The sequence below is a fragment of the Vigna angularis genome, chromosome 6, assembly GCF_016808095.1.
Source record: "Vigna angularis cultivar LongXiaoDou No.4 chromosome 6, ASM1680809v1, whole genome shotgun sequence".
In the NCBI taxonomy this organism is placed as follows: Eukaryota; Viridiplantae; Streptophyta; class Magnoliopsida; order Fabales; family Fabaceae; genus Vigna; species Vigna angularis.
Window position 1 is genome coordinate 8,849,371 of NC_068975.1, and position 24,191 is coordinate 8,873,561.

The 24,191-nt window shown below is 37.0% G+C and overlaps 1 protein-coding gene across 1 annotated transcript; it reads left to right on the forward strand.

The window, feature by feature from the left end:
* The first annotated feature begins 8,491 nt into the window (after positions 1-8,491).
* Positions 8,492-9,077, forward strand: LOC128197486 (uncharacterized). The gene is made up of 2 exons (XM_052879541.1): positions 8,492-9,001; positions 9,066-9,077. Exons 1-2 carry the CDS (start codon positions 8,492-8,494, stop codon positions 9,075-9,077), a joined length of 522 nt encoding a protein of 173 aa, XP_052735501.1.
* The last annotated feature ends 15,114 nt before the right edge of the window (positions 9,078-24,191 follow it).

Consider the following 24,191-nt stretch of genomic DNA (forward strand, 5'->3'; position numbering starts at 1 on the left):
GTCTTTGCATACACCTATTTGAAATGTGCAGTGATGTGTTTTTGAGGAGAAAAAGTTTTCAAAAACGGTCTTGTATACTTTGAAAACTATTTTCAGTATAACTTAACCGATTACACTGTTTACGTAATCAATTAAGTCTCGTATACTTTGACAACTATTTTCAAGTAAGTCTAACTGTAATAACGGTCATATTTTTGTAACCTGTTTACATTACTTATTCGATTAAATCTTTTTAATGTAATCCTGATATAACTCTGTTATAAGTGTAACCGATTACATAAGGAAATCTATATATTGATGCGTAGGTGTTTACACTAACAACTTTTGATCATTTGAAATTTGATATCTGATATCTGTGAGTTCAGAAAGAGTTATTACAGGCACACCAGTTCTCCTAGAATCAAGACACAAGAGATTTGAAGATTTTGAAGGATTCTTGAAGGATATCATTGAACGTTTGTTGGTTGATCAATCTCTACATAATTAAGGTGTATTCTTTACTGATTAGAATTTGTTTTGCAATCAAGAGATTGTTGTTTCCCAGTTTGTGTTCCCTGGAAGAAGAACATGGGGTTCTTTGTACTTTGAGAAGGGTCTCAAAAGGTTACTACACTAAAGAAGATTGTTCTTCTGTAGGGTGTGTTTTGTGCTATATTAGATTGGTGAGTTAGAGTGGAGATTTACATTTTGACAGTTGGTCTTTGTAGCCTTGTTGTAAAAACTCAAATCTTTATAGTGGAAAGTCTTTCAATCTAAGGTTGATTGAAAGAGACTGGATGTAGGCATTGAGGTCGGACCAAGATAAAAAGCCTGTGTTTGTTTTCTATCCTTAATCTCTTTACTACATTACTCTCATAATTGTATTTTGCACTTTAAGGATCATCTAAAGTTTCCAAAAAGATTTAAAAAGAAAGTGTTTTTATTTATTACCAATTCACCCCCTGGTAAGAGAAACGATCCATAACTTTTCTTACAATGTGTGAAAATGTTGTTGATAGAATTTCAAGGAGAAATTATGTGTGGTGATAATGTTTAGTCCATGCGTTGACGTATGCGAAGTCAGAAAGTAGGTATCTTGAACTCTAAATAACTATTCAGGCTCAAATAGAGTAGAATGTGTTGTGCGGGAGAGTCGCAAGAGGTCCTAGTCACTGGACTATTAGTCTAGACGCGAAAAAGACTAACCTTGTAACTGGAAGGGTGATAACCCCTTTGTTTATGACACTGTAAAGCATATATACCATTACAAGTTCACGCCTACATTGAAGCCCTATGTCAAAGGCATGTATCCGAATAATTGATTCTAGTTTAAACTATTTATGCGTGTTTATATGAGTTATAGTATTTCATAAATGTTTAGCTTATATCTAATATGGTTTAATTGTCTTACGATATTTATTTTTGCACACTAGTTTATCCTGTCTTTTTCTTTGTGTTTTGCTATTGCATGATCACTTCTCGGTATGAGCTGATGGTGAGTTAAATGATGATATATCTTTGGTAAAAAGTGATGATGACACATAATAGTTTTCTTTAGTTGTTTTTGTATAGGAATTCTCTCTTTTTGAAAAATTCTTGTAGTTTTTCATTTAGTGTGTACATATATTATGTTTTTATAGTTATTAAGACGGATAATTGAATTAATGTTTTCGAACATATAATGTTTTACTTAGTAGTTTTATACTATTAAATGAAATGTTACAAAATGATAAAAAATGTAATAAAGTGAACATCATATATATATATATATATATATATATATATATATATATTGTTTCAGTTTAAGGGATCGAGAAGTTGTCTCTTTGTTTTACTATTATGTACCTCTAAGTCTTGATCACTAAATAGTTTGTTGTTGTTCTTGAGCCGTTATGTCTACAAAAAACACTCCAACGCTCCAGTTAACTATTTTTTTTTCGATGAGTCTAATAAAATTGGGTTATGAAAAAGGTGTCTTTTATCTCAATGTCAAATTTATACTTATAAACCTCATAATGATCTTCTAAACACATCAAACTCATTAATTCTCTATGTGAATCTCTGAGGTAAGGGAAGCTATATTCTTTTTGAATTGGTAGTTTGATAGGTGTGTGTACTGAATTCTGCATTTTGTTACTATTTGAGCTGAAATGTAGTTCTTGTGTAAGTTAAATTAAGTATGATTTGATTGTCAAATGATGAAACTGTGAAATGTGGTTTGTGGGCTAATTTAGATGTGATGTAACTCTGTAATTGAAGGTGTTAGAGGATTGTATTTCTGTTATAGTAGCTATTAAATGGAAGGCTAAGTGAATTGGTAGTATTTTAAGTCAACTTTAGAGGAAGTGAGGTGGTAAAATTGAGAATTAGAGGTTAGGGGCTCATTTGGTCTGTTTAGGCAGTATAGGTAAGTCATTTGAGACTTGTGTGTGTGTTTTAAATGGTCAAAAACCTGTGCAAAGTGGTAGAATTGAATTTGGGTCTTTAAGTTGAGGAATTGAGTGTTTTAAAGTAGAAATTGGTTCATAATATCTTTAGATTGGTGGTAGGCATGTTTAGAATCACTTAGACAAGTCTAACTAGGTGTATAATACAATGCAGGAGTGATAGATGTTGAGGAAAATAGTTAGAATAGGTATTTGGTGTTTGAGTTGCATAAATCTGAAGAATTACGTTCTGCAGATTATGCAGACTCGTTGTGCGAGTAGTTTCGCATAACGAGTCGCTATGTTAAGGTGCTCTCTGCCAAGGGCATTCGCACAACGAGTTGGTGCGCTGTGCGGATGACATGAGAGGTTGCTCTCTTTTTGTTTATTCAAATAGCAAATTTAGGCGTTGTGCGAATGGTTGGAGTGGGTTGCTCTCTGTCTAGTGATTCACATGGTGAATGAAGGCGCTATGCGCCTGGTTGAGGTATGGGGTTAATTCTAATTTTATTCGAATGGCGAAAAGAATAGCCTATCGAGTGGTTTGGGAAGGTTTGTCTTTGTTTGGAGTTCTCGCATAGTGACCTGGGTCCGCTATGCGAGAGGTTAAGGTCTGGTACCTCTGCGAGTTAATTCGCATAGCGAGACAAATCGCTATGCGAGTGACTCCTGGTCTTGCCTTGCGAATTGGGTGCACATAACGAATGGTGGTAAGCATATTTCTCTCTTTTGCTATTATATGGGATGGAATTCTATTAAATGTTGATATATCTTGTGAAGTGTGTTTAAGGTGTATCACAGTATATAAATATGTATGATTATGATTGAAATTACTAGTAAAAGTATGTGATTCAAGGGGACGAATGTAAGATCAGCATAGAGTCTCTTGGTGAGATTCCAAGTTGTTTAGAGTAATTGCAGGGAGCTCAATCTTGGGGGTTTTCCTGAAACTCCAATGGTCTTTCATTCTCAAGTAGAGAGGATTGAACCATGTGGTGAGGAGTAGCAGGAGGTCTTAGTCTTGAGGGCTTCTAGTATGCCTCAAGGCCCGGAACAGACTAACCTCGTGAGGGTGGCAGGGTGAAACCCTTTGGCAATGGCTTTGCAAAGCAGTAGAGGCCACCACGAGTGCATAACCCGCCATAGCTCGGCAATTATTCTAAGTCCGGACGAGTCAAGTTTAGAATTTAACATGTTAGGATGTGTGACCAGTATGATGTGTTTGATTGAGTTCTACATATCTTATGTTATTATAATTATATGATCTTTGTTTACCTAGCTCACCCTTACATTTGTGTTTGTATGTTGTACGTGTGATGTTTTCCTTTTGCAATAATCATCCATTTGGATGTGAGTAGAGGTGGATGAGGTTCCTCTGGAGGAGGCATTGGAGGGTGATGACGCTGCTGTATAGTTTTAGATATAATCTTCTAATTGTCAGTTATCTTTTTGAAATACTCTATTGTAGATAAAGTCTTAAATTTTATAGTCATTTTGGATGACTGGAAGATTAACTCCTTATCTGCAAGCCTTTAACTATTCTATCATATTATTATGTTGACTACTATTTATATAGTTTATACTATATATTTTGGGTTGTTACACATATTATTCCCAATCACATTATTATAATACATAACATACCTGTTATCAATAAAATAAGAAAGAAATAGATAGATAAAGTGTGTTCTTATTTGTATTACACAAATCAATAATGAAATAGTATGTATGTATGTATATGTATGTATATGTATGTATATGTATGTATGTATATGTATGTATATATATATATGTGTATATATGTATGTATATATGTATATGTATGTATATATAAATATATATAGAGGTTTAAATGTTTATTTGGTCTTTAGTGATAATTTTCAGTTTAGTAACTGATTTTAAAAGTATAGAGATTGAGTCTTTATATTATCAACATTGTTTGACTTCGATCTTATACGTTTAACTTAGTTAAAATTGATAATGTTGAAGTTAATATGGAGCTTATCTATGCAAATGTATTTAGTTGATTTGTTCTTCTTTCTTTGTTTGTTGGTTTATTTACTGTTTTTATTCAACTTTCACTCTTTATTTATTTCATCATAAAGAAATCATAAATAAATAAATAAATGTAAATATTTGTTTTTTAATTTGATACTAAAATATATGTTTCTTTTTATCTTACGAGTATTTTGTATGATATTTTCTTGTGAATATAAAATAAAAATTTAATTATTATGTGTTTATTTTAATTGTAACTTAATTATTATTTATTTTTCTTTTAATAATTACATATTTCAATATTCAATTAGATTTTGATAGTTTATTTTTTAGTTTTGAATTTCTTAAAAGTAAATATACTTATGAAAAATGAAATATTCCGAAGAAATAATACAAAGTTACATGTGAATATAAAAATATACCAATTCAATTTTTTCACTTATTTTAAATGTGATGGTACCAATGATTCGATTTAGTGAGATTTTTTATACTATTTTTTTTTCTACTCAAAATTGTTTGTCAAGATCACATTATAGATATTGAGAATTCTAGTGAAATGAATACAAGAAACATATATAAATATACCTTTATAGTGTAGTCAAAATCCTTAGTGTAAACTTTTTTCATACATCCTTGAGTTCTAGTTATCAAGTACAAGAAAACAACTACTCCATATATCATGTTCATATACATTAAATTAAAAACAAATTCCAAATACAACCATTACTCCTAGGGTTTATATTTTCTAACACCTACAATTTCATCGGCTCACACCATAAATATAATAATAGCAAAAGAAAACACACAACCAACAAAGCAAAGAAGATAAGCTATAATGATACATTGACTACATGATAACGGTTGAAATACCATTATTTTTATGCTTAATTTTGATAATAAATCAACCCTTTTTTACTTAAAAACTTGCTTTAACTTTTTGCTTTAGTTTTGTGAATAAGAGAGTTGAAGGTGAATTTAATGGTTTTGTGCTAAATTCCCTTGATTTTGTAGGCTATTGGAATGATTTGAAAGAAAAGTTAAAGTACCGAATGGTTGGAATGCAGAAAAGTCAACCCGAGTACAGAAAAGTCAACCAGTCAACCAGAGTGCACAAAAGTCAACTAGTCAATCAGAAAAAGTAGCGCTGAGCGCTAGTTTTGCGTTGAGCACCAGTTTGACTGCCGTACTTGCCGCTGAGCGACATTTTGGGGCGTTGAGCGCTGTCGACTTGGACCTAGGCCTATTTTCTATATTTTTAATGAACTATTTAAGGTTTTAGTCGACCTAGGGTTCAAATCTTTGGACAGAAAGAGGCGAAATTACACTTCTTTCACCCCTTGGATGCGGAAGCTCCGATCTTCAACTTTAAGGGTTCTATCTTTCATTCTTTTCATTATTTTCATCTAGTTTCACCATGTCTATGGTGAACTAAACCTCCATTGTTGTTGGGGAAACGATGTAATCCTTTGAAACTCTCATGTATTGAATTGATTCTTGATTATATATGCTTTACTTCATTAATTGTGAGGGTTTTTCCTCTATACTCTATGCATGCTTTGTTTAACTCATTCAATTGCATGATTATTAATTTTGTCGATATGGACACATACGGGGAAATCTAGAACTGGGGAAATTCTCCCGGAAGCAATATTACCTAGATATAGGAATAGGAGGATCGCTTACTTTAAGCTTCTGTGCAAATGTAATGCATGAATAATTGCTAGGGAGACAAGACATTGTAAACTAGTGATTAGGAGTAGGCTTTATTCACTAAGCCATCGGGTTTAAGGTAAATTAGAAAGTGGCATTAACATTAATGAAGAAAGATGAATTCATAAATACATGAGAGTGGATAGGATAAATCGCAAACCCCAACAACATCATCATTCCATATTTTACATTAATCACTTTTGCATCTTTCAATCCAATTGATCAAAACTTGCATTCATGTTTATTTTTCGCAATTCAACCACAATGATTTTGTTTACAAGTCTAATTTAATCAAGAAATCACATAACTGTCTAGGTCGTGAGTCCTTTGAAAAATGATATTTGGTCTTACCATTTATTATTACTTGATACGATTCGGTACACTTGCCGAAGTGTTAACAAGTTTTTGGCGCTGTTGTCGGGGACTCATGGTTTAACTATTTGTGTGATTATTGATTAGCTTTGACTTGATTTTTATCTTTTTATCTTTTTATCTTTTCATTTTTTTATCTTTTTATCTTTTTATCTTTTTATCTTTTTATCTTTTTATCTTTTTATCTTTTTATCTTTTTATCTTTTCATCTTTTCATCTTTTCATCTTTTCATCTTTTCATCTTTGTATCTTTGTATCTTTTCATTTTTTTTCTTTTTTTTTCTTTTTACCTTTTCATTTTTTTATCTTTTTATTAATTTTTATTGTTTTAATTTTTTTTATTTTGTTTTCGTTTTTTTGTTGTGCTAACAATTGCTTTCTAGGGTTTGTTTTCTTGTGCATGCAGGATACAATTCGCACTAGAAGCATGGAAAAATTTTAACCTCTCTTTACAGATCAGGAAACAGGAGACATGGCTGGCAATCAGAATATGGGTCCAGTGAGACGAACTCTGGAGGATTACGCAACAGTCATTGGTCCTTTGTATTTTAATAGTATTTTCAGGCCAAGGGTAAATGCTACCAACATGGAGATGAAGCCTGCTCTTATTCACTTGGTACAGAGAAATCAATTCAATTGATTAGTACATGAAAATCCATATGAGCATCTGACCACATTTGATGAGATATGCAATATAGTGAAGATTCAGGATGTACCAAATGAAGCTATTAAACTTTGTTTGTTTTCCTTCTCTTTGGGAGGCAATGCTAAGATATGGCTAAATTCTTTCCCTAAGAATAGTTTCACTATGTGAGAAGATGTGGTAGCAAAGTTCCTGAATAATTACTTCCCTCAATCAAAGGTAAATAAAGGTAAATAAGAAATATCTTCTTTTCAACAGGGCATGGAGGAGACATTAGGTCAAGCATGGGATAGATACAAAAGCTTGTTGAGAAAGACGCCCATGCATGGCTTTGATGAAGCCACAATAGTCATTCTTTTCCTTGGAGGTCTTGGTTCACAAACCAAATTGATGTTAGATGCCTCAGCTGGAGGTAATATCAAGTGCAAGACTCTAGAGGAAGCATACGAATTGATTGAAAACATGGCTACTAATGATAATGAGATGCAGAACGAAAGAGCTCAATTTCAACAGAAAGGAGTTCTTCAGTTTCAATCTCAAGATGCTTTGTTGGCTCAAAATGAGATGATGACTAAACAATTAGAGACCCTGATGAGGAAAATCTCTCAACTACCGAAGGAGTTGCAGCGTGTCTCTCAAGCTCAACATCAATTTTGTGAGCTATGTGGTGGAGATCATGTGAATGGACAGTGTGCCATGCAACATAATACCCAGGAAAAAGTAAATTATATGGGTAATCAGGACCACCCAGGTAATTTCAACCAAGGGTGGAAACCTCATCCAATCATGGGTCAAGGGCAAGTTGAGCAATTTAATAGACCACCACAGTAGCAATGACAACCACAATCCTCTTTATCTGAAAGGATGACAAAACTAGAAGACACCCTTCAACAATTCATGCAAGTGTCTATCTATACTCAAAAGACCACTAAATCTGCCATTTGAAATTGGGAGATACAAGTTGGTCAACTGGCTAAAAAGTTGGAGGAGATGTTTGATAGGAGTTTTGGGGATAATATTGCAGTTAACCCTAAGGAAGAGTGCAATGTCATTATGACTAGAAGTGGCGAGATGTTAGATGAGAGAAAAGTTGAGAGAAAAGAAAAAGCTAAGTTGAGTGAAGTAGAAGAAGAGAGAAAAGAAAGGGAAAGAAAAGAGAAAGATGAGGGGAAGGAAAAAGAAAAAGAGAGAGAAGAGAGAAAAAAAGAAAAAAATATTTGAGAAGCCCCTTCCTTATCCAAAGAGCTTTTCAAAGAATGAAGAAGAGAATCAATATGGGCGTTTCATGGAGATTTTCAAGCAATTGGAGATTATTATGCCCTTGACCGAAGCACTGTAGCAAATCCCGGCTTATGCGAAGCACATGAAGCAAATTCTCAAAGAGAAGAAATATATAGATGAGGAAAAAGTTGAAGTGCAGGGTAATTGCAGTGCCATATTGCAGAAGACACTACCTCCTAAATTCAAAGATCCAGGGAGTTTCATCATCCCTTGCACCATTGGGAATCCTGATATAGGGAAGGCTCTAGTTGACTTAGGAGCTACTATAAATCTAATGCCCTTATTTATGCTTAAGAAGATTGGTGGTCTGGAGGTCAAATCTACAAAAGCAATCTTGCAAATGGAAAACAGGTCCATTAAGCATCCTTATGGTGTGGTAGAAGACGTGGTGGTGAAAATTGATAAACTCAAATTTTTGGTGGACTTTGTAGTGATGGAGATAGAGAAGAATGTAGAGATATCGCTCATCCTTGGAAGGCCATTCGTGAAGACAGCTAAGGTTTTCATTCATGTGGATGATGAAGTTATAGCGTTGAAAGACCAAGATGAAGAGGTGACTTTCAATGTCTTTGAAGCTGGGCAGCCAATACAAGTAACAAAGACTAGTCCTAAAGCTAAAGACGAAGTTCTATCAGTGACTAGTCTACCTGATAAAGCTGCCAATGTAACATCCCAAAAATTCATTACTGTAACATCCCAAAAATTCACCCTAAAAATTAAAATTTATATTCAAAACTTAAATGTTGTAATAATACATAACATCCCGAACATAAACTAAAATCTATACATCAGTTTTAAGCTCAGACGCAACTGCAAAGATAACCTTGAATCCTTCTAATTCGATCTTCCATCTCTTCCTCCATTTGCACAGGATCACGTGACAATCCTTCAACTGCTCCCGTATAACATCACACATTATACGATCATCGCATTCACATGCACAAACAAGCAAAGTAAGGGTGAGCTAACCTGAAACACATCATTTATAAAATGTGCATAGTTATTTCAATACAAATATCATATAATAATTAAATCAGACATCCTCAAGCCAACGTACCACAATTCCTGTTGGACACTCATTCCATAGTACCTAATAATCAACCTAGTACACAATAAACTCTCATCCGGACGATACGTTGATGAACAAATCAACGGAAAGTGCCCCACTTGTAATTTCATTCTTAGTCCCCTCAATATGTCCACAATCAACCACAAATCAAGACATCCTACTACAGTACCCTCAACCTCAATACATACCCAGATATCATATCATTACTGAATCAAACGATAAAACAACGAACTTATATTACATCGGATACTGTTTACACGAACATTAAGATTGATCACTTAAGCTCGAAACTAAACATCAACCGCTATTATACCGATTACCATTAGGTCGAATACCAAAAGATCAAACGCTGATTAAGATCAAGTACTTAGACTTCACGTTAAAACAGTGCACTCTGCTAGAACAATTACTATTATTTCAAACACTATTCGAACGATTGCTCAAAGATCAAATCTCGCACACCACAGATTAAGTACCATTCAGACGAACACTTTATTGATCACTTTACTGGATTTAATTCTATCTGAGGGTAACCTCATCGAGACCGGATGTTCCCTACGTACAACCACTAACTATTAATGATCCCTACCTGAGACAATCATCATCCGACCCGAGCATTACCTATGAATGATCACTTCCTGAATCATGCATCATCACAACTAATCACTATTTATTAATCAATCGTTACCTCAACGACTATCAAGGCTGGTCACTCCCTATAAATGATTACAACCTCAGAGCAACATCACCAATAAAGATCATTCCCTATGAACCATCGCTACGAGACAGAACACTATAATAAAGAACGCTTGAGTCTGGGTTAAACGCCTAGAGTACTCTACTGAACACCTCAATACTGACTGAACGTAATCAAACTAAACCTCAGGTTACCAAATTAAGATCGGACGCTAGCTACCTCAGATCCACTAACATCAAGATCAACTGTTACCTAATAACACTCGCTACCTGGAAATAAATAACACCAAGACCGAACGTCACTAGTAAGAACGCTCGTTACTACCTATAGATCCAACAAGTTTACTTCCCGTCTCTCTCTCGAAGTATTCCAAATCCAACTTTATCTGCACTACCATCTCTCCTGTATCCGTACGACCATCACGGTTAGAAACCACAGCCACAACATGCAAGAATGAATAACCAGAATTATCACATTATAAACCCACTACATATACTATAATAATTCCCATGATAAATCGACTCACATGACACTGCATACTAGTCTTTCATAAACTGATGTCGTTTACTTGTAATTCGTCGTCAAAACCTGCTCTCAATAACAGGCGACCCGAGCCGTCATCCATCGCGACTTCAGACCTATCTCCCCGACTCCTCAAGGACTAACGAGTAAAAACATCGATACTACGCGTAACGATGCACTATACTCAACACGAGCCGAAGTCAGTGGGCGAGACATTCACCTCCTCGTGCAGAAGAAGGTGACACTCGAATCTCCGTCTCACGCGTGAGACTAGCAAAAATGCTAAAAAGACCGACGAAGTTACAAGTAAATAACATAGTGTATTTACCACCTCCAACCGAATAAACGTGCTCAATCACGAAGTCATACATATTCTCAATAATATGTATAACTAGAATAAACGTGCTCAATCACGAAGTCATACATATTCTCAATAATATGTATAACTAGAATATACGTGCTCAATCACGAAGTCATACATATTCTCAATAATATGTATAACTAGAATATACGTGCTCAATCACGAAGTCATACATATTATCAATAATATGTATAACTAAACCAATAGAATAAACGTGCTCAATCACGAAGTCATACATATTCTCAATAATATGTATAACTAAACCAATATTGGATCAAGGAAAATAACCAACAATTCTCAATAATTGCTTCAAAATACTCCCACGGATTCATGCATTATTACCGAACGCTATTTCCAACTCTGATGCTGTCTGAACGAACGTCCTGAAATCAATCCTCACCAAAACCGAACGCTGCCGAGCTCCAAGGACGAACGCTCATAAAACCAAGGATGAACGCTCTCAAAATCAAGGACGAACGCTCCCAAAACAAAGGACGAACGCTCCCAGAAAACAAGGACGAACGCTCCCAGAAAACAAGGACGAACGCTCACTGAAACCAAGGACGAACGTCCAAGATCCACACCGAACACTTAAAACCGAACGCTCCCTTATATCTAAAAACCGAACGTTCACTTATACTCAAAAACCGAATGCTCGTTATACCCCAAAAGCCGAACGCTCATAATTATCACAAGGCCGAACGCTCAATTACTGAGCCGAACGCTAGGATCCATCATTTAGGCCGAACGCTAAATCATTGGACGCTTTGGACGAGCGCATAAGATCAAACATCCTCAAAGACCGAACGCTCTACATAACCTACGGACGTTCGTCTTGAGACCAAGGCCGAACGTTCAAGATTACTCCACGAAGATACTAAGTTACGGACGAACGCTCATAATTCACTGTTTAAATACCACTTGGACGAGCGTCCCATATATTATGACGAACGAACGCGGACGTTCGTTCAGAACCGAACGCTCAACAATTTGGACGAACGTCCAATTTCACCAGAATTGGACGAACGTTCAGAAGTTGACCGACCACTATTTGGTCGAGCACTGTTAGGATGAACGTCCAATTTTGACTTCCCAAAATTGGACGAATGCGCATTCTGCAGAAATTCTGCAGAATCGCACCAGAGTCCAGAAAGCCCAGAAAACCTCCATTTTCATTCCTTCTTCCCAGATTTTACCCAGTTTTTCATCAAACACTAATAACTCAAAAATCAAGGAAATAATTCAAGCTCCCCTTACCTCTTGAAGACTTCCATGTAAGTTTTGGGATCAATCTCCTCCCAGACGTGCAGATCAAGATCTTCCAGGAACTTCATCAGCTCTTCACTTCCTTTTCCAGCTCTTGATGCAAGAACTCCATCATCACCAGATGCCCAACTCAGGTCCTCCTCTAAGCCCCTTCCAAGGTTGGAACAGCTTCCCATGGGTGCTCTTTGGACGGGTGAAAATGGGAGAAAGGGTTCCCTCCCTTTGGTTGCTCTCCCTCTCTCTCTCCCTCTCCTGCCAAAAATGAATCCCACACCTTGCAAAGCTTCCCGTAAAATGCACCCCCAATAATTGCATCTTGATAGTCAAAGAGGTGGGTGACCACCATGTCCAAAAAAATACGGGTCTTACTGTAAGACCCGTGAATTTTGGGCATGGTGGGCACCACTTTTTCATTTATTTGGGCTGCATTATTGAAGGGGCAGGGAGGAAGCTGAGAAAAGTGGGTGTCTTCATTTTTGCATGGGAGAGGGAGCGAGAAAGCAGCCAGAGGAAGGGAGCCTTCCTTCCTCCATTTTCCAGCCGTCCAAAGAACACCATGGGAAGCAGTACCGATTTTAGAAGAGCTGAGAGGAGGATTGGAGGTTGGGTCGCGGTGGCTGGTTTAGTGGCGCGGTGGATAAAGGATGGAGAAAGGTTTTAGAATAGATGATAAAGGATGGTTGTAGTATAAGTTGCTAAAGAGGGTATCGAGAATGATCAGAAGAGTTTGGGTTGGTTGAGATGTTTAGAGTTATGAAGTTGCATGTGGTGATAAAGTTAATTTTCTTTGGGTATGGTTTTATGGTGATGTTCAGTGTTCGGCTGAGTTTGATCAAGAGAGAAGTGGATGTTGAATGATGGATTGCAAAAGGCAGTGAGTTGATAAGTTCAGATAAGGTCAGAAGATTAGTGGTGTTGGTTAAGAGTATCTTGAGGTTTGGAGGATTAAAGATAGGGTTTGTATTTTGACGATTCCGAGTTGAAGAGGGCAATTCTTGAAGAAGAAGGTTTTAAGTTAATCTGGACGGGGTGAGTGCAAGAAGAATTATGAGTGATGAATATGTGAAAAAGAGAAGATACATTTTTTCTGGTGTAAGGGTTTTGGTTGGTTTTCTGCAACAAGTATGGGATTTTATAACTTGGAAAAGTAGAATTCACTTTGGAGTGAGGTCTTAGGCAACACCAGTGTCCGAAATTTTTGGGTGATTCATGTTTAAGCCGTGTAGTGCAAGAGGGAAATGGATGTTGAGTTAGAGCAATAATATTTTGGACTCAGTATAATCATAGGGAGAACTACAAGGTTGAAGAATCGCAGAAGAGAAATAGAGGACATGTTGGTATAGTCTAGTATAAGTTTTAAATCAGGAGTGATTTTGGGCATGGTCGCTTTGTGGAGAAGAAAACAGTGTTGAGGAAATGGAATGACAAAGCTATTATGCAAGGGAAGAGTTTTCAAGGTTTTGTAAGGTTATATAGAAGTCCTGAAACAGGTTCTTCGAGGGTGATCTTTTGCTGGTTACAGTTGTCATGAAGGAAGTGTTCTTTTAAGTAAATTGGTGAGTAAGGAAGTATAAGTATCAGAGTAGCGCAGCGGATGATGGTGAGCATGTTATTGTCAGTAACAGGTATGCATGAAGAACTTTCAAAATTGTGGATTTGTGGTTGTGAGGGACGAGTTCTTTGAAACAGTATTGGTGTTGTTATATGAGCATGAGTCGGGGGTGTTTGGTAATCTTCAAGAGTCAGAAGTGAGTTTAGGTGTGAAAGAAACATGTGTCAGGCAGGGAAGATAAGTGAGCTTTTGGGTTGCAAGCTACAGGGTCAACTTTAAAGTGAGAAAGTGTTAGTGGCTTTGGAATGAGAAGAGTGGGTCAATGGGCGAAGGAGACTATTTGAGTTGTGGTCTTGAGTTATAGTGGCAATCTAGAGGTAAGGTTATGTTAACAGACGATCAAGAGTAAGTATCCGTTGCTGAGAATAGATGATTTGATGGATAAACTACACGGAGCTACAGTATTCTCTAAGATTGATCTGAAGTTTGGCTATCATCAAATCTTAAGTGAAAGCGGATGATGTGCAGTAGACGGCGTTCAGGTCTAGATATGGTCACTACGAGTATGTGGTTATGTCGTTTGGCGTAACTAATGCTCCAGCCATTTTCATGGACTATATGAATTGAAATTTTAGACCCTTCTTGGACAAGTTTGTGGTAGTATTTATAGATGGCATACTGGTCTATTCTAAGACTTGAGAGGGACATGAAGATCACCTAAGGTCAGTGTTGGAGGTTGAGAGTATGCAAGCCAGAAAGGATTTGTCAGTTCAAGTGCAACAAGTAAGGATTGAGGACGAACTGTCAAGTGAGTCAAGGTCATCTGGGATGGTATAAAGGCAACTCTATCTCGAAGTTAAAGGATAATATGGGAGAAACCTACCTAGGATTGTTCCGATAAGCTTAATTTTCGAGGACGAAAATTTTTGTTGTTGGGGAGAATGTAAGACCCGTGAATTTTGGGCATGGTGGGCACCACTTTTTCATCTATTTGGGCTGCATTATTGAAGGGGCAGGGAGGAAGCTGAGAAAAGTGGGTGTCTTCATTTTGGCATGGGAGAGGGAGCGAGAAAGCAGCCAGAGGAAGGGAGCCTTCCTTCCTCCATTTTCCAGCCGTCCAAAGAACACCATGGGAAGCAGTACCGATTTTAGAAGAGCTGAGAGGAGGATCGGAGGTTGGGTCGCGGTGGCTGGTTCAGTGGCGCGGTGGCCGGTTTGGCGGAGATGGAGCAAAAGGGGGTGGTTATGGTGATGGAAGAAGCTGGAAGAGGTGAAGGTGCTAGTCCGGGATATGGGGTTGCGGGTGCTGGACATAGTGCTTGGAGAAAACCAGGTAAGGGGAGCTAGATCTTTTGTTTGATTGATTGTATATGCTTTGTATGATACAAATCTGGGTAAAATCTGGGAAGAAAGGGTTGAATTTGATGTTTCTGGAAATCTGCAATTCTGCAGAAATTCTGCAGAACCGTTCGTCCAATTTGGTTTCAAATTGGACGTTCGTCCCAAAATGGCTTAGCCAATTTGTGAACGTTCGGTATTTTCTGACCGTTCGTCCAATATAGCCAAAGTCTGAACGTCCGGTTTTTAATACGCTGAGCGTTCGGTTTTCAGTTGACGATCGTTCGCGTTCGTTTGAGATTAGCGTTCGTTCTACATTTGAGTGAGCGTTCGTCCTTCCCAGCGAGCGTTCGTCCCAGTGAGCGTTCGTCCTTCCCAATGAGCGTTCGCTAGTGGAGCGTTCGTCCAAGTTGTTGAGCGTTCGTCCTTAAGTAAAGTTAGAAATACACTAGACGTTCGTCCAATCAATACCCAGTGAATTAGTAATGTTAGGCGTTCGTCCTTAATCAGATGAAATTTATGGCGTTCGGTCTTAGTAGATTAGAGATTGTAAGTGTTCGTCCCTGATTCGGTATGCTATCCTGAGCGTTCGGTCTTAGTAGAAAGTATAAGCGTTCGTTCTTAACTTGATAGTGTTAAGTGTGAATCTTAAGCGTTCGTCCTCCCAATATGAGTATAGTGTTTGTCCTTCAAATATGAGTATAGCGTTCGACCTTTATTTGATTCTGGTGGTGAGCGTTCGTTCTTAAGTATTGAAGTGAGCGTTCGGCCTGTTCTTGAGCGCTCGTCCCACAGCGTTCGTCCAGAGAAGTGTTCTGCTTATTGTTAAGCGTTCGTCCCGTAGCGTTCGTCCAAAACAATTTTGTGACGTTCGGTTAAATTGTGTTCGTCCTGGTGTACGGATTTGACGTACGTCCAAATTAGGGTTCGGTTTAAATGCTTAGAAAACGACGTTCGTCCAGTAACGTTCGTTCCAGAATGGGTTAAGTGAATAGTGATCTTCCAAATAGTATTTTACAAATATGTTGAATTTTAAGTTCCTTTGCTTTCGGATTGAATTATGTGTACTAATGTTTGGAATATTATCTATGACATGAATTATGTGAATGTATGAGATATGTTGGAATTGTTGGGATAATATGGTGGTATCTGATTTTTCATAATTGGGGTTAAGGTTCAAAGTAACAGTAAGTTATGTTATTTAAATATTTCGGTTGCAATTTATGAATGCATGTTCATGTAATCAAGATTGGTTGAAAGAGTATGGTTATAAGTGGTTTATGATGTACATTGTTGATCCAAAAGAAATATCATGAGATTTAAAATGGTCGGATTGAATCGGAAATTTAGATCTCTCGGTGGGATCAGTTGGTGTATTGAATGAATGTAAGAGGCTTCCATATGGGGGGTTATCCCTACACTCCAACGGTCTTTCATTCTCACTTAGAGAGGATTGACGCGTGTGGTGGGAGTAGAGGGAGGTCCCAGGGTAGGCGCTATCACTGGAGGTCTATTCCGCGGTAACGGACTAACCTTGTGTATGGTCGGGTGAAACCCCTCGGCAATGGCTTTGCAAAGCAGTAGAGGCCATCACAAGTGCACAACCCGCCCCAGCTCTACATACATTCTAGTCCGGACGAGTCTGTCTATGAAGTAACGAGTCGGTCTATAAAGTAACAAGTCGGGGTATAAAGTAACAAGTATTGTAATGTTAGTCTACCATGTTTGAATGACTTTTGCATGTCGTGTAAGTAGGTGAATTGTTGTAAGTATGATTATATGAAATACCTATGTTATATGTATAACATGCTTTTATATCCAGCTCACCCTTGCATTGTTTTTGTTATGTGCTGTTTGGGTATGTTTCTTTGGCGATGATCATCCACTTGGATGGGAGCAGACGTTGTCGAAGAGATTCCCTTGGAGCAAGAGTTAGAGGTTGCTGATATTGCAGGATAGTCTTCTTAGAATTTCTTGATTAAACACTCGTAGTGTTTAATCCTTTCAAATGTTCAAGTTTAAATTTTCAGTTTCTTTTATTTCTGGATGACTGTAATTTCACATTTAATTACACGTCATACTCCGACTGTTCTCTATATTTGAATGATAATGTCCATTATTATATAATATTGATTATTATATAATCGGGATGTTACACTTACAGCCAAGACGGTCAAGAGAAATCATAGTTGTTGCTTTCCAAGGCTGAAGGAAGATGATGGAGATAAGGAAGAAAAACTCGTTCACCATGACTCTGTGATGGAAAATAATGAACCCTACCTTGGCAAACTAGTGAAATTCAAGAACAAGTTATGGGTTATCAAGGATATAAAGGCAAATGAAGTTCTTGAGATTGAGGCTCCTTACTCTAGGAGAGTCAAGTTGGTGACAAGAAAGAGGCTGAGATTATGTTGATGTCATGAAAGGAAGAAGCACATCAACATTGAAAATCAAACTTGAGCTTTATTGGGTCAAGCTAGTGACGTTAAAGAAGCGCTTGCTGGGAGGCAACCCATTTTTCTAAACTTGTCTTTTACATTTTGTTGAACTATATTTGCTTCTGTTGTGTGATGTACTTGGCTTAAAACTTAATCTGTGATGCAATGGCTTGACGATGCTATGATATTTGTGATGAGTATAAAACATGATGTTGATTATATTGATTGATGTTGAGATAATGTGTGATGCTGAGATACAGGTGGTTCCTCATAATATTTTGAAACAAGATGCATGATGATTTGTGATTGTGTTACTCAGCAGGATGTTTATCTGAATGTTGGAACTTGAATTAGCCTGTGTGAGGATTGAACTCTAGAGTTTTTGTGAATGATTGCTATTACATTGAAAGCATGAATAACTTTGCCCAGGTTTCTATGATTGAATCACTTGCTTGTATGTGTCATATGATCAAGGCCATTTGTTGTTATCCCTTTCTAGCCAATGCATGATTTTTAGCCCAATAAAAGAGAGCACAATGTGTTCTACCCTTTGAACCTTTAACTTTAAATCATGAAACAAAACCCTTTTTGAAAATCTTTACCTTGAGTTAAGTTGAGAACATTTTGTGTGGTATTGATAAAGGTTCAAGTTTGGGGTTGTTCGGAAATTTGGAAAAGAATAAGCATTGAGCTAAGTGTTGACCAAATGAAAAAAGCAATTGAAAAAGAAAAGAAATAAAAGAAAAGCTCAATGCAAGGGAAAGTTGGGAATAAGTGAGAATGATTTCTTCAAAAAAGAGGTTGTGCTTAAATGCTGAAATCACGAGTGACTCTCTTAACCCAAGGATTTTGTGATCCAGAAAAACCAATTTTCTTCTTAGCCCAACCACATTACAAGCCATAGAAAAGCCCTTGTGATGATACTTGCTTGTGAGTGTGTTTGATTGTGGTTAAATGAAAGGCAAAGTTTATTCATATGACATTGTGATAGTAGAGTGAATGAGTCACCTCTATATACACTGGTGTGTTTGAGAGAAACACTTTTCTTGGTGAGGAATAGTTCCATGTATGCATGATTTCATCTTTGCTTGGTTGATCATTCATGAGCATAGCATCTGTTAAATATTTTGTGATTATCTGAGCATCATAATGAGCTTAATTGAATCAAAGCATGTATTCATCTTGACTGATATTCTTTATGATAAGTTGATTTGAGCAATTACTTGTCTTGAAAGAAAAGGTTTTGAAATGTGTTGAATCATTGCATTGATTGGTTGAAAGCTAAGTTACATCTTGTTTGCTTGAGGACAAGCAAAGTTCTAAGTTTGGGGTTGTGATAACGGTTGAAATACCGTTATTTTAATAATTAATTTTGATAATAAGTCAACCCTTTTTGACTTAGAAACTTGCTTACTCATGTTTTTGCTTTAGTTTTGTGAATAAGAGAGTTGGAGGTGATTTTAATGGTTTTGTGCTAGATTCCCTTGATTTTGTAGGCTATTGGAATGATTTGAAAGAAGAGTTAAAGTACCGAATGGTTGGAATGCAGAAAAGTTAACCAGAATGCAGAAAAGTCAACCAGAGTGCAGAAAAAGTAGCACTAAGCGCCACTTTGACTGTCGTACCTGCCGTTGAGAGCCATTTTGGTGCGCTGAGCGCTGTTGCTTTGGACCTGGGCCTGTTTTTTGTATTTTTAATGAACTATTTAAGGTTTTAGTCGACCTAGGGTTTAGATCTTTGGACAGAAAGAGACGAAATTACATTCCTTTCACCCCTTGGAGACCGATTTTGGACGCGGAAGCTCCGATCTTCAACTTTTAGGGTTCTATCTTTCATTCTTTTCATTATTTTCATCTAGTGTCATCATGTCTATGGTGAACTAAACCTCCATTGTCGTTGGGGAAAGGATGTAATCCTTTGAAACTCTCATGTATTGAATTGATTCTTGATTATATATGCTTTACTTCATTAATTGTAAGGGTTTTTTCTCTATACTCTATGCATGCTTTGTTTAACTCATTCAATTGCATGATTATTATTTTTTCGATATGGAATAATACGGGGAAATCTAGAACTGGGGAAATTCTCCCGGAAGCAATATAACCTAGACATAGGAATAGGAGGATCGGTTGCCTTTAAGGTTCTGCGCAAATGTAATGCATGAATAATTGCTAGGGAGACAAGACATTGTAAACTAGTGATTAGGAGTATGCTTTCTTCACCGAGACATCGGGTTTAAGGTAAATTAGAAAGTGACATTAACATTAATGAAGAAAGATGAATTCATAAATACATTAGAGTGGATAGGATAAATCGGAGACCCCAACAAGATCATCATTCCATATTTTAATCAATCACTTTTGCATCTTTCAATCCAATTGATCAAAACTTGCATTCATGTTTATTTTTCGCAATTCAACCACAATGATTTTGTTTACAAGTCTAATTTAATCAAGAAATCACATAATTGTCTAGGCCGTGAGTCCTTTGGAAAATGATACTTTGTCTAACCATTTATTATTACTTGATACGATTCGGTACACTTGCCGAAGTGTTAACTCTATACATAAATAAACTTTAGTATAAAATGATCTCAGATGATAATTTACCAAACCAAACTAACTATCAATTTTGTACCCATTACATAATAAGACTCATATGTGTGTGTGAGTGTGTGTGTGTGTGTATATGTATGTATATATAGTTTAGATTCACTTATCCTAATTTATGCATTAACTCATAATCTAGAAGCCTTGCACATATCATGTAAAAATTAAATCTTGAAATGTTACAATCCAGTAATGGTCATGATTCCTCCTCCCCCATGACAGGATAAGTTCACTTATAACTGTCCGAAAAGGGGTCTCTGGACCCAGATCTCGCTATTGGAACCTTTTTCGACTTTCACGACCTAGACTTCATTCTCTGTATAAGACTATAGGTCTAGTCGAGTTTAGGATGGTTGTTAACTCTCGACAAGTGTACCGAATCGTATCAAGTACTAATAAAATGGTAAGACCAAGTATCGTTTCCCAAAGGACTCACGACCTAAACAGTTATGTGATTTCTTGATTAAATTAGACTTCTAAACAAAATATTTTAGGTTTAGATGCAAATACTGAAAAGTAAATATGAATGCATGTGTTGATCAATTGGATTGAAAGATGCAAAAGTGATTGATGTAAAATATGTTGTTGGGGTTTCCGACTCATCCTATTCACTCTCATGTATTCAAGAATTCATCTTTATTCATTAATGTTAATGCCACTTTCTAATTTACCTTAAACCCGATGTCTTGGTGAAGAAAGCCTACTCCTAATCACTAGTTTACAATGTCTTGTCTCCCTAGCAATTATTCATGCATTACATTCGCACATAAGCTTAAAGGCAACTGATCCTTCTATTCCTATGTCTAGGTAATATTGCTTCCGGGAGAATTTCCCCAGTTCTAGGTTTACCTATATGTGTCCATATAGATAGCATCAATGATCATGCAATTGAATGAGTTAAACAAAGCATGCATAGAGTAAAGAGGAAAAACCTTAACAATTAATGAAGTAAAGCATATATAATATAGAACCAATTCAATACATGAGAGTTTCAAAGGATTATATTGGTTCCCTAACAACAATGGAGGTTTAGTTCACCATAGACATGGTGAAACTAGATGAAAAAACAATGAAAGAATTAAAGATAGAACCCTAGAATTTGAAGAAAGGAGCTTCCGCATCCAAAATCCTCCTCCAAGGGGTGAAGAAAGTGTGATTTCGCCTCTTTCTGTCCAAAGATATCAACCCTAGGTCGACTAAACCCTTATATAGTTTATTAAAAATTACAGAAAATAGGCCCAAGCCCAATTAAATGGCGCTCAGCGGTAGTTTTGCCGCTCAGCGGTAAGTACGACTCTTCAAGATGACGCTCAGTTGCAGTTTTAGCCCTCAATGATGACTACGGTGCTTCAGAACGCCGCTCAGCGGTAAAAGTTGCGCTGAGCGGTGAATGCGTCTCTTCTTTTGTGCACTTTTACTTCCTTTCATGAGTCAAGCCTTTTACTACTTCAAATTTTTTCATCTAATTCATCTTAATTCCTGCCAAAACAAGGAAAACCAAGCATAAATCCCATCCAACTCTCTTATTTCCAAAACTTAACCAAAAGCATGATTTCAAGCTAGTTTCTAAGTCATAAAGGTTGTTTTTAATATCAAAATTAAGTATAAAAATAACGGTTTTTCAAACGTTATCACAACCCAAAACTTAGAACTTTGCTTGTCCTCAAGCAAACAAAATGTAACTCAGTCTTCCACTAATCCATACAATGGTTCACTACATTCAAAAAATCTTTCTTTCAAGACAAGTAATTACTCAAATCAGCTCATCAAAAAGAATTTAGTCAAGATGCACACATGCTTTAATTCAATCAAACTCATTGTGGTGTTCACATAATCACAAAGTATCCAACAAATGTTATTCTCATGAATGATGAATTAACTAAGCATAGATGTAATCATGTGCTCATGGAATTATTCCTCACTTGTTTCACTCAATCACACAAGTGTATAGAGGTCACTCATTCACTCTACTATCACAATGTCACATGAATCAACTTTGCCTTTCATTTAACCACAATCAAATACACTCACAATCAAGCATCATCGCAAGGACTTTCTATGGCTTATAATGTGGCTGGGCTAAGAAGAATATTGGTTTTTCTAGATCACAAAATCCTTGAGTTAAGAGAATCATCATTTAAACACAACCATTCTTATTTCTTCCCAACTTTTCTTTGCATTGAGCTTTTCTTTTTCTTCCTTTTATTTCCTTTTTATTTTGCTTTTCACGTGCTTAGCTCAATGCTTTTCATATTCCCTTTTTAGATCTCCCAACAACCCCAAACTTAAACATTTATCAATACCACAAGATATCTTCAACTCAACTCAAGGTAAAGACTTTCAAAAAGGGTTTTCTATCATGTTCAAGGCTAAGGGTTCAAAGGATAGAACACATTGTGCTCTCTTTTATTGGGCTAAAATCATGCATTTGGCTAATAAAGGGTTACCAACAAATGGCCTTGATCATATGACACATACAAGCAAGTGATTCAATCACAGAAACCTAGACAAAGTCATTCATGCTTTCAATGTAATAGCATTCAATCACAAAAACTCTGGAGTTCAAAACCTCACACATAAGCTCATCCAATCATTCCACATACACATCTTGCTTAGCATCATAATCACAATCACAACATCATGCATATGTTCACATAGCTTGTGAACACCCACCTGTATATTAGCATATAGTGCACAATCTCAACATCAATCAATATCTAAGCATCATCAAGCAATACTCATCATGCATAAATATAGCAGATAAAGTTTCACACTGAGTACATCACAACCTATTCTAATAACAGAAGCAAATAAGTTCAACAGTACAAAACAAAAGATAGAAAAAATCCTGCTCTAGAGGCGATAGCCTCCATCAATAGATGTTATCTCAGCTTCTCATCAACACATGTTGTCATCCGAATCTTCCTCCTTTCCTTCATCTTCTGCATCTTCAAATTCATCATCATCGTCCTCATCATCATCCATAGCCGGAGCTTCAGCTGCTCCAGCTCCACTAGCCTGAGCTTGCTCCTCTCGCCATGCCACCACATTGTTGAACTCATCCATGGTCCACCGATGTCCTGGGGGTGTATCACACATCCCAATGATCATCTATGATGTGGCCACCTGCTCTCTGTGGATGGACTGCATCCTAGCATCTATAAGAGACATATACATATCTTTCATCTGAAACGGCTCTGCATCATGAGGTTGTGTAGGTGCCTGTGGTGGTCCTCTTCCTCTACGAGGATGACGTGGTGGTACTGGCTGAGCTGCCTCATCTCTGCCACAATACTGCCTATAGTAGGCCTCACTAATTGCCTTCCTAGGCCTTTCAAACGGCGGTGTAGAAATATTCACTCCAGCTAGCTCACAGAGGTGTGTGATCAGAGAAGGATGCCCCAAAGGTGCCTTGTTGTTCATAGTATTTGCACACACCTGTATCTCATTGGCTATGACCTGGCCAATGTTAATGCTCATCCCTCTCAGCACACAGTACAGAAGAAGAGCCCTGTTGATAGTAATATCAGAAACATGCGAACAAGGCTGGATGTTGGCATGAGAGAACGTTATCCAGTACTTTGCTAAAGGAGTCAGATCAGCTCTCCTAATATTCACAACAACACCATTCCTATTTCTCTAAAAGTGCCCTCCAGGCACACAAAGCACGCTCTCCACATCAACAAAATCTGCTCCTTCTTCCATGTTCAGAGCAAACTAACACTGCTCACGAGCCCATTCAGTATTTAAAAACCTGTTTATAGAATCAATGTCATACTGAATGTGTGTCCTCTAACATAGCTCATATAGTCCTCATTGGGATGATCACCCAACCACCTTGCATTGGTGTAAAACTCTTTCACCACTACTATGTTAGCTAGTGCAGGATAAGTGGCTAGTCTCCCCCAATTCTTGTTCTCCAATTGCTCT